This window comes from Cyprinus carpio, chromosome A12 (assembly GCF_018340385.1).
Source record: "Cyprinus carpio isolate SPL01 chromosome A12, ASM1834038v1, whole genome shotgun sequence".
In the NCBI taxonomy this organism is placed as follows: Eukaryota; Metazoa; Chordata; class Actinopteri; order Cypriniformes; family Cyprinidae; genus Cyprinus; species Cyprinus carpio.
Window position 1 is genome coordinate 8,255,148 of NC_056583.1, and position 12,513 is coordinate 8,267,660.

At 36.5% G+C, this 12,513-nt stretch overlaps 1 protein-coding gene across 2 annotated transcripts in view; it reads right to left on the reverse strand.

The window, feature by feature from the left end:
* The window catches only part of aclyb (ATP citrate lyase b), a 69,650-nt gene that overhangs the window by 1,535 nt on the left and 55,602 nt on the right, over positions 1-12,513 (reverse strand). For both annotated transcript variants that reach the window (XM_042767383.1, XM_042767384.1), the window contains 9 exons: positions 12,048-12,129; positions 11,446-11,556; positions 11,002-11,129; positions 9,606-9,699; positions 8,609-8,763; positions 8,330-8,480; positions 7,857-8,000; positions 2,524-2,637; positions 2,337-2,419 (listed from right to left, as the gene is read on the reverse strand). In XM_042767383.1, coding sequence (XP_042623317.1) covers positions 2,337-2,419; positions 2,524-2,637; positions 7,857-8,000; positions 8,330-8,480; positions 8,609-8,763; positions 9,606-9,699; positions 11,002-11,129; positions 11,446-11,556; positions 12,048-12,129 — 1,062 coding nt within the window. The remainder of the gene's footprint in view (positions 1-2,336; positions 2,420-2,523; positions 2,638-7,856; positions 8,001-8,329; positions 8,481-8,608; positions 8,764-9,605; positions 9,700-11,001; positions 11,130-11,445; positions 11,557-12,047; positions 12,130-12,513) is intronic.

The window sequence follows — 12,513 nt, forward strand, 5'->3', positions numbered from 1 at the left end:
TTAAAATAATCTGTAGTTTTTGCTCATACAGATAAGAGTAATACATCTTCTGAATCTGTAAAAGGTCTACTTATTTATTTCTGTGCACTCACAATAACAACAAACCAATTCATCTGAACCAATTCAAATGGAAAACAAATATTTTCAGACTATGTAATGAATTGTATAAAAAATGTTTCCACTGTGGAGATCGCTGCAGCCGAACATACAGGAAACACTTGTTTATCAATGAATTATCATAATGTTAAGTCAGTCTTCTTGCTGTTTTTCCCCCCGACGCATTCATAATCATTACTTCTGCCAGCATGCTGTGGCCAGTTTTATGGGTGCACTTGAACGCTGATAGATTAAAGGCTCATTATTATGAATTATATGGTTTATTTATATAAATGTGCGATTATTTGACTAATCGCTTAAATCGCAGAAAAATCTTTAGTTGAGGGCAGCCCTAGAAATCAACAATTTCAGAGTCTTCTGAAAATCAAAATCACGCATCTGTACTGCAACTGTCACATAATTTTGTCCAAAGCCCTGTGAATCCAAACGATTGCCCAATGGAAATCACATTTTAAAACTATACATTATAAAACTATTTCTGGTCTCTATAGCCAAGTTTCCATCCAGTTTTTGCACTGTTTTGTTATCGATAAAGAGAATATGCGTAAAAAAAAAAAAAACTTTGCAAAAATTGCTTTTACAGGTACAAATTGCCCTTGAGCTGTTTCCATACATAATTCCACCTACTGCGTAAATAATACAGGCTAATAGCCTGTTCTTCATCCATTTGAAACAAAATTTATTTAATATCCTATTATTTAATAGTATAGGCCTGCATAAAATTGTTTTTAACAAGTGTCATGAGTTGTAGGTTTTTTTTTTGTACTTTGTTATAGACTATTCAGATACTTGATCAAGCATTATTCCTAAATAGGTGCAGTTGTATTAGAGTATCATTATTTTTCTGAAAATTATTTTTAACTTTTAGAGGAAATGTTTATTTCGGTTTTATTTCTCCTAACCAACAACCGAAGGTCGTTAAGCCATTATTAACTGACAACATAATGTTAAATTACAATTAAATGAAATTTGAATTGATATGTGGCTGTGACCCAATAAAAATTCCTACATTTAGTTTCCTGGGATTAATTTTATACATGTAAAAAGCAGCAAAACAACAGGACGTGAGGATTCATATGGTCATGTCATGCACCTGCAGCGCTTCTGTGAATGGAGAAAAACATAATAAAGCTATAGGCTATATAAAAGAAATAAATAGGCCTATATGCAAAATATATTTTTCTAAATAAATTAACAAAACAGAAAAAAAAAAACTGTGCAACAATCAGCAGCCTAAATGCAGAATTTCGGCTCATTTTTGTGATGCGAACTTGAGAAAGCAGCATCCTGTTGGTTTCCTTTATTTTACAAAAGCACAATGTTTTGTTTTTATTGTTAATGTACACAAATAAAGGAATATTTATAATAGTTTTGAATAATGTCTTACTCTCATATGACCACAAATGAAGGAGTATAGTAACACTGTGTCTACACCGGAAGTGACAGTTGCCATGCCGCTCGTGTCCGGTGTAAGTTGTTTCCGTAAAAAAATTAAAATTAAAAAAAAAATTGAAAAAAACAAGAAATCATACTTTACTCGCGCAGTTAAGCATGACTAACTGGAAAATGCAACCTGTTCATTGTCAATACAGTCAGCCAAACATTGAAAACCATGCTATTTTAGTTCCCCTCACTCTGAAACAAATACTTTAAATTTAACGGTAGAAAAGAACTCAGAACAAAACAAGAATAAAAAAAATATAAGAAGCTACTAACAAGTAAAAACAAATTAATTAAAAATTTTGTACGTTGCATTCCAATATCCACGTAAAACAAAATGTGCTTTGCATATCATCAAAGGGGTGGTCACGCTGAACGGCACGGACTACAGGCTATTTAAACTGAGCAGTGTAGTGTAAAAAATAATGTAAACGTAGGCTACTAAAGAAACATTAAGATAATACAGGATAAATTAAGATAAGTATGTTTGGGAGGTAACCACATTTTTTGCCACATTTGAAGTATCGATATAGAATTTATGCGCTTAAGTTAAATGGAAAAAGATAATGTTGACACATGAGAAATATTTATGATAAATGGCATTTGCATCAGCTATATCGGTAAAAATTTTGAAGCACTACATTTTTTTCATAAAAAATCCTTGGATGGAAACCTGGATATTGACTATGTGAGCCCTGGTGCTGGAAATATTTAGGAAATGGAGTCCAATCCATAATGTTAAACACACATATTTAAAACCAATAGTCTTCTTGACTTACCGTGTGAATCCTCCACATGTTCTTAAGAGGTCCACAAAAGCCACACCAATAAAACCATCAACGTTTAGAATAAGGTTAGGTTTCTGCAGAGCGTGAAAGACATTGTAATGTGAGCATCACATGAAGAAACAATCACACAACAAAACATACAGTACATGCATTAAAATGGCATCAGTAACAACATCACCTTTGAGGTTGTGATCTTCTCTACTTCAAGGGCATAGTCCAGTAACTGTGTTGATGGGAAATGCTGCTTCACAAAGTCCTTCAGGATCTGCACCCTCATATCAGGGTTGTTGATCTGTCACCAAAAAACCCAGATATAAACATATACAACATATCAACAGCTGTGTATGGAAATGAGAATAAGGGCTGCCAGTACTTTTTGATGATTTATCTGTGTAGCATGAACCAGACAAATTAAAGATTCGATCAGGAGCCTGGTTGAAACATGAGCCGAATTCCACAGAAAGGCAGGATGTTGTAAATCAACTCCTAGCACCACAGTCTGATAACCAACCAACTCTTTCAGAGAACAGCTTTCAACATTAACACCATTAGAACAATTATTGACAATTTCAATTCGGAGTAGAGATTGTCAAATTTGGGGCAAGTAATCCAGATTGATGGTCAAAGAGATGCACTGCGTTACCATCATATGTAAACCCATGATAGTAATCATGATCACAAGCTCTTTGGATTGACTTCCCCCACCTCGAAGGAAACCAGACTGAAATTCCTAAGGAGACCTGTTAACCTCTCTGGTCTTCAAAGGACATATCCTTACTCCACAGAATGGCACAGAGAATGCCTTCCAATGCATATATGCACCAAAATGAACTAAAAAAAGACTTCTAAATGGATATCAGTCCATTGCTTAACTCCATATCATACATGTAACCCACACATTTGATTATAATGTTTCTAATCACTTATTGTGTACAGGTCCTTCTCAAAAAATTAGCATATTGTGATAAAAGTTCATTATTTTCCATAATGTAATGATAAAAATTAAACTTTCATATATTTTAGATTCATTGCACACCAACTGAAATATTTCAGGTCTTTTATTGTTTTAATACTGATGATTTTGGCATACAGCTCATGAAAACCCAAAATTCCTATCTCAAAAAATTATCATATCATGAAAAGGTTCTCTAAACGAGCTATTAACCTAATCATCTGAATCAACTAATTAACTCTAAACACCTGCAAAAGATTCCTGAGGCTTTTAAAAACTCCCAGCCTGGTTCATTACTCAAAACCGCAATCATGGGTAAGACTGCCGACCTGACTGCTGTCCAGAAGGCCATCATTGACACCCTCAAGTGAGAGGGTAAGACACAGAAAGAAATTTCTGAACGAATAGGCTGTTCCCAGAGTGCTGTATCAAGGCACCTCAGTGGGAAGTCTGTGGGAAGGAAAAAGTGTGGGGGACCTGCGGAAGCAGTGGACTGAGTCTGGAGTAGAAACATCCAGAGCCACCGTGCACAGGCGTATGCTTTTGAACCAGAAACAGCGGCAGAAGCGCCTGACCTGGGCTACAGAGAAGCAGCACTGGACTGTTGCTCAGTGGTCCAAAGTACTTTTTTCGGATGAAAGCAAATTTTGCATGTCATTCGGAAATCAAGGTGCCAGAGTCTGGAGGAAGACTGGGGAGAAGGAAATGCCAAAATGCCTGAAGTCCAGTGTCAAGTACCCACAGTCAGTGATGGTCTGGGGTGCCATGTCAGCTGCTGGTGTTGGTCCACTGTGTTTTTATCAAGGGCAGGGTCAATGCAGCTAGCTATCAGGAGATTTTGGAGCACTTCATGCTTCCATCTGCTGAAAAGCTTTATGGAGATGAAGATTTCGTTTTTCAGCACGACCTGGCACCTGCTCACAGTGCCAAAACCACTGGTAAATGGTTTACTGACCATGGTATTACTGTGCTCAATTGGCCTGCCAACTCTCCTGACCTGAACCCCATAGAGAATCTGTGGGATATTGTGAAGAGAAAGTTGAGAGACGCAAGACCCAACACTCTGGATGAGCTTAAGGCCGCTATCGAAGCATCCTGGGCCTCCATAACACCTCAGCAGTGCCACAGGCTGATTGCCTCCATGCCACGCCGCATTGAAGCAGTCATTTCTGCAAAAGGATTCCCGACCAAGTATTGAGTGCATAACTGAACATAATTATTTGAAGGTTGACTTTTTTTGTATTAAAAACACTTTTCCTTTATTGGTCGGATGAAATATGCAAATTTTTTGAGATAGGAATTTTGGGTTTTCATGAGCTGTATGACAAAATCATCAGTATTAAAACAATAAAAGACCTGAAATATTTTAGTTGCTGTGCAATGAATCTAAAATATATGAAAGTTTAATTTTTATCATTACATTATGGAAAATAATGATCTTTTATCACAATATGCAAATTTTTTGAGAAGGACCTGTATGTCTTTTTAAATAACTCTTGAATAGCTTAAGGGATCATATTCATGTTTAGTATGTGTGTGTTCGAATCTTCTTGCTTGAAACGTTTCTGACCATCAGTTATTTGTCAAATGTATCATATTCTTGTTATAGGAATCATGTCCAAAATTATACCCTGCAAGAGCGGGAAAATTCGGACCACATGCTTGATAAGATAACATACGATTTATGATACCCCGAGCAAAGACAATATCTAATTGGTCAAGACAACATTTGAGGTGTGGCCAAAAGGCCAGTTTAAATACTGAGGACACCATCAAATTTTGTTTTTTAGCCTTTGCTTTTTAGCTTTAGCATTTAGTCATGCTTTGTCATCACTTTTAGCGTTCTTTGAGCGCCTTTCCAGCGTGCTTCGGCCTGCACGCCTGCTGCTGCTTAGCCACGATGAGAAGAAACACCACCTAGTCTCGTCAAACTTTACTTCTATTCTTTTACTTTAGTTTCTTTTCCGTTTTGTTTTCGTTTTATGGTTTGTGTTTTGTGTTGAGTTTTGTAAGGGTGTGTCTTCGTGTTGTGTTCTTATGATTCTTCAAGCAGACAACTCCGCATCATCAGCCAACGCCCAACCACGGGCTTCCCAAGACGTCACTTCAACGACTACTGAACTTCCAGCCAATCAGCAACCTCAGGAAACCCCCTTTTCAGCGACAACAAAGGGAACCCCGTTACACAGGCATCACAAGTAACGTACCTCCAGACTCTGATCTGTACTGGTGTTATCTAATATAATTTTAACCTAATTGATGAACTCAATGCGAGGGTTAATTAAGTGACTGATGGTTGTTCATGTCTATGCAATTTCACGTATTGCTGTAAACTTGGGATTTCACATTTTCATTCTCTTAAACTCATTCTTCCCTAACTTTCTATCTTCCTGCAACTTGTGTGAATGTGTGAGTGCGTGTGCTTATGTGTTAGATTAGTTCATATGTCTTAGATTTATCTAATAAAGCCTTATTCATATTGAAAAGAGAAGTATCTTGTGTTTTGTGCTTACAAGTTAATGTCTTAAACTGCCGATCTTGTTACTGTGCTAATTAATAGTGTTTTCACTATACTTTGGATATTAATATCCAGCGCAGATTTGATGTTAAACGGCTCGTTCAGTGAATCGCTGGCCGTTTCAGTGATCAGCCATGAAACAGTGATTCTGTTCAAACTCACTTTAAAATCTTAAATGATTCCCTTTGAGCTAAATCGACCTGTTTCCCTTACATCTGCAACTTGCCTGCAACAGATCCTTTTTGAGAGTTCCACCACATGACATTTTAATACCCGAACTAACCCTGTATTTCCTTAAACGACCAAATTATCTGATATTTTAACAGGCTTAATGACTATGACACAGTCATAAGGGTATATAGGGGTCCTCTCTATGACATAATTTCCTTTTTTTTTTACTACTTGTTTGCTGACCATAACTTTAATTTGGCCGACAAAAGATTTTTTTTTCTCTAAGAAATAACAATAATAGAGTATGCCAAACTACTTGGTTTTTTTCAACTATTTCAATATTTTAATAACATTTTTCTTTAATTAAGGACATTAGGACAACTGACTTTTTTTTTTCACTTTTTTTTACATGCTCATCATAAAACAGGTTTATTCAAATAACTCTGTGTATGAATTGCATAGTTAATGAATGAAAGAACAAAAGACAACATGACAACTGAAAATTCTGCCTTAAAATGTGGTATTGCAAGTATGACTTTTAACTTCCATTTTTTGTATTAATTTGTTGCATATGTATGCATTTAATGATACATACGTGTAAACAGCAACACATATGAGATTCAATTTGGGCTACTTTCAAATGTGGTTTCAAATCCGATAAATATTTGGCCACCTAAGCTTGAGATTGATATTGCATGTACTTAAATTTTGGTCAGTAGCTCATACATATCTATTGTTTGACTTGGACTGTTTGAACTACTTTTACGATGCATTTGGTTGGTTTATGGTATGGAAAAAAAAGTGTTTCAATAAAAATTTTAAATGCAGTAATCAATAATAGACTTGGGTACGCAATGCCGTACTCTGATTCAAGTCCAGCCAAATTATGAATGAACTTTTTACAAATCCGGGTAAATTTGTACTTGAACTTAACAGACTCAGATATTATGTCATGTGTAACATGAAAGATAAAAAATGAGTAACAACATAAAATTAATATACAACATTAATTATTTTCTCCCTCTCTAACATTATTGGTTTAAGATTTTTGTCTCAAAGGCACAATATGTAAGTTTTCGCCACTAGAGGTCGCATTTTCAAAACAATAACAAAGGCGAAGCTTGATGACGCCAAGAAAGAGAGTGTAACTATGTGAGATGTCTTTTTCCACATCCAGAGATGTATGAATCATGTTAATGGATGTAATGAATATATATATATATATATATATATATATATATATATATATATATATATATATATATATATATTACCTGTACCTTCCAAAATTTCAAACAGCAAATAAATTCTACTGAGAGAACAGAATACAGTCAGTGAGCCTGCGCACTGAACAACAAAACTGGCGTTTCAGTGATGACTCATCTGAGCGCCTCTGATTGGCCATTGCATTCACAAGGTCAACAGACTTGTGTGTGATTGGTTATAATGTGCAACATTGTAAAAATGCGGAAAAAGAATCATGGTGCAACATTGAGCAGATCTAAATTTAATACTCCTGTCAACACTTTTCATTTCATTTTCATTTTATTCGCGACAGCCGTAATGGATTTAGTTGAACTGTACAGCAGGATTTTAGTCCACAAAGTGGAAACCAACAGCACGGATATTACATTATTGATAGGTGACAATGAACCGGGGTGAGCCATTTTTTAAAATTGGAATTTCTCTGGATATAGAAATCCTTGGGAACTTTTGGGGATAACGTAAGTGCACAACTGCATGAAATATATAACATCGTGCAAGTGGTTTTTAGATATTTTACTACAAAAATCTTAAATACTGTGTCATTAATATTCCTGATATAACTAATCAAGTCTCATGCACTGTGTGTGTGTGTGTGTGTATTTACTGATTTGACTCGATGCCCGATGCCCATAATCAGTACTCCATCTTTCTTCATCTTGTTGACAAACTCCATGGGCAGCAGGCCGCTGTCGAACGCTTTACTGAACTGTTTAGCAGCTGCGTCTAGTGCACCACCGAATCTATCTCCCTGCAGAACAGAAACACACAATTCAGTTCCTCTTTAAAAATTAGGAGAATAAACAATCTTATTTTTCAACGGTTTCTTATCATATAAATGGTAAATATCACATATAATAATTATTAAATATATTATGTTTTCTTAATATTTAATTATTGTAATATTACTTGTAAATCAACAACAGATATCAACAAATATCATCAAAATCAAACACAGCCAGACTCTGTTTGCTTATATTTCATATTTGATATGAGGCTAGTGAAATCTTCTTCTTGCTGTACTGTAGCAGAACCAGTTTAGTTTGGAAAGCAGCAGCCGTGTACAGTGACTGATCTTACTATCGTCAGAAGTCCAGATGTCAGACTGGACACCAGGTCTTTACCGGCACGAGCGCACACAATGGTGTTATGAGCACCAGATACAGCCGGCCCATGATCTGCAGTCACCATCAAACACATCTCGATGAAATGACATGCGTAACGTGGTAATCTGTCAAAAACACACATGCACTCATGATTTCAAGCCAAAACCATACATCATGCAAGTCGACAAACACATAGTTTTTCAGTCAATTCATATGAATATTCTACATAATAAAGGAATTTTACATAACAAACCTCCTCTGAAACCACAGCAGGCCCAGTACTCCTCCTAGGCCCATTTCCTCTTTGAACACCTCTGTGATGGGCATACCAGCATATATGAGCTCCTGGCCCCTTTCGTCACAGATACTAGTCATGAATGATGCAGGTTTACGAATCAACCCCAGCTCCTACACACACAAAAAAGCAGCCCAGATACATCTTGAAAATTGACCATATCCTCCTTTTTACTATGCATTTTAGCAGCCAGCAATTTTCATTGTCTTTAATTTCCAGCGATTCATCCAAATGCTTCATATTTGTTAAAAGTGAATTTCTTAAAATCTGACCAAAGACAATGTGAAATCATGAGCACTGTCTTGAGGAAATTGACTTTGTGTCACAGAGCAACTGAATGACCTTGTATCAGGAAGAGTTGTATTTGCTGTTTGCTGTATTTGTTGCACAGTGTTGAAGACAGAATAAGCAAAATAACTTGCATATTAAATCCAACCAGTTAGCACATAATTGGTAGCGCTTGCCCTAAAAAAAAAAGTTTTTCTTGGGTTAACTGTTAGAAGGCTGTGAACTCCTTGTTGGCTAGGGATGGGTATTACTACTTCTACAGATACTGCTTATCGATCCGGTACTTCTTATCGGTACTTTATATATACACACAAACACACACACACACACCCCCCCCCACACACACACATATATGTTCAGCAGCAACTGAACAGCGTTGCAGGAAACACTGTCAGAGTATTTTAGTACCATATTTTGTCCACATCTGTGAATGGTTCACAGAATCAAACAATGAAAATCTTGCACTTTTTTATGTGACATGGAATTGATTCTAAATAAGATTGATACTGCAGCACATCATACACATCATAATACCACAAACAGAAGAATTGGGTTTTAACACTAGTGAGAATTCATATCAAATCACTGATTACAGAATATTGTAATATTTCAGAAAAAAATAATGCAATCCTCTTTCACACTGTAAAGGAATGGGGACAGGTCTTACTCTTGCCCAGGAGTAATCCATTGGGACGGTAGGAGGAGGAACTTCCTGTGCTGGAACAATGATTCCTTTTGCAACAAGGTCATCATACACAAACTTCCCAAAAAACAGAGAAAATAAACTATTAATGCTTCCACTGTTTTGTTCAACTCAATTCAGAGTACAAACTTGCTTTCACAACACAGGTAAATGAGTTCTTATGCTGAGGTGAAGGGGTGGTTGATTGCAATTTCTATCCTTTCGTTAGTTAGTGTGTAATGTTGCTGTTTGAGCATAAACAATATCTGCAAGTTACAATGCTGAAAGTTCAATACAAACGGAGATATTGTCTTTTAAAATTCTGGCAGTTTAATGCCTACAAAAACGGCTCGTAGGGACTACAATGAATTACTTCCTGGGTTTGTGACATCACAAACCCAGAAATGTACATAACCCCACCCCCAGGAACAAGCAACAAAGGGGGCGAGGCCATGTTGTGCTGTTTTTACAGAGAAGAGGAAGAATTGCTGCCATGCCGTCAAAACTAGGGGTGCACGAAAACATCTATTCATATATAAATCACGATACTGTCTTCTAACGATTCTAATGGATTCACAAGTTTCAAAATCAATGCTCTAAAGTAGCGGTTCTTAATCCTCATGTGATGTCCCCCTGCTCTGCACACGCTCTGCATCTCTCTCTCACCTGATCATCAGCTCGTCAGCTATAATAAACTGTTCCAATTATACACTTTATGTGTATAGACAGACATATTTTTTTACATAGCTATGAGAAGTATTAAACATGGATGCGGTTCCCATGCTTGTACTAAAGCTTTAATCAGGATAAAACTAAGTTATATTAAAAGCTAACATAAGCAGTAGCATTTACAATTAAGTGTATTTGAAGTATGAGACAACAACAAACTAAAAAACATACCATTTTGAAGCATCCTATAAAAGCCGTACTTGCACAGGTTCTGTGCGATCCTCTTCACTAATATCCTCTGCATCTCGATCAGCACAAATTGATAAGCAATAATGACAACGTCATTGTTTACAATACAACCGGAGCACATACCGCTGAGGTGAGGGGCGTGACATTTAGATGCACACTGGCAGTTTAGCCAATTACAACACACTGAGCCAGCTGACCAATCTGAGCCCATTTCGTATTTCTGAGGGAGGGGCTTCATAAAAACCAGGAAATCATCGGAGCACTCAAAGAAGAAGGCATAAAGGTAAATTATGATTATTATTATTATTTTTTTTTTTTTTAACGAAGCATTAACACATGTTAGACTGCACCCCATAAACACAATCAAGCCTTGAAAAAAACAGTCAACCACCCCTTTAAATTGTAGTGTTTAGGTTATATTTTACTTCCTTTAAACAAAATACTTCTGATTTCTGTTACTCACTTGATGACATCACCTAATTCATCAAAGCTATTGGGCACAAATGCACCTGCTTCCCGCAGTGCTTGATTTTTGGCCACAGCTGTCTCTGACGCTTGATTGGCACATGCTCCCGCATGGCCAAACTGCACCTAAACATTTAAATTAACACAATACTATGTTACTGCTGTCACTGCCTAGGTTATCACATACTGAAGAGTTCTAGAGCATAAAAATGTTTCTCATAACATTCAATGACCCTGTCCCAAATGCAGCACTTCATGTGGACTTGTGCCTTTATGGCGCATATCCAAAAGACCATAGGGTGTCTTATTTAATTTTATGCTCTTGAGCCCTGCCTATACATTACAAGTGTGGGCTCGAAAGACCACCAAATGGGCTGAGAGTGCCAGTTTGACCAGGGCTAATATGCACTAAGTATCTCAAAAGCCATGTAAAAGGATGTACCTCAGATGAGAACATGGTGGCACACGTTCCAATACACCAGCACACGACTGGTTTAGTGATTCTGCCATCTGCAATGCCCTGACAGATGTTATACTCTTCTGTGCCACCAATCTAAAAGACAGCACACATATTATAATTAGAATTACAGTGCCTTAGCAAATTACTCAACCCTTATATTAGTCATATAATTATAGTAAAAAAAAATATTCAGTTAAAGAATTGACCACCAGTAGATTATACATGAACACGTTAACAAATCTGCCCATTTTTACAGAGATTTATCTGAAAGATAAATAAAGGATCTTTTTTTTTAAATGCTATTATCTAGAAAATATGCAAAAGGTCACAACACCTTGCTTGATTTTGAACACGTTCTTGGCATTTGCTTTTCATAATCATTTGCTGATGAATATGAATTCTCAGAATTGGGTCCACCTTTAAAAATGTAGCATTACTCTCACCTTGCATAAAACAGTGCACACTCATCTCTCCATTCAAGACAACTGAGGAATTTTAGCATTTACATGTACATCAATACATGTAAATATCAGTCTTATGTGAAAATGTCTCTAGTAGGACCTCACAAATATTTCTCATCTCACCTCTCCCAGCACTACAATCATCTTGACTCCTGGAGTGTCCTGATACCTCAGCACATGCTCCATGAACGTAGAGCCAGGAAATCTGTGGACGAGAGTGGCACATTAGCCAGCTTAGATGTTGATTGGTTTATTAGCTCAATTAACTAATAATTAGTATTTTCTGAGTCCTGCTCTATTTGACCTTACAATAGCGGTTATATAACTACATCCAGAGCTTTTCAAAAGCTGGTACTCCGTCAAACAAAATGATGACAAATAATGGCTAAATGACTTGAAATGCAGTTTATCATAGTTTATCATTGAGCAAAAATCAAAAGGCATAAGCTTTTGAATAAGATTATGTATGAGAAAAGTGAAATAAGGGGAAATCTACACAAGTATCTAGAAGTCGAAAATAAACACTGACATCAAAATACAGAAATGCAAAATGCAAATGGAAAAAATGCAGAGGCAAAAAGGACTAAAC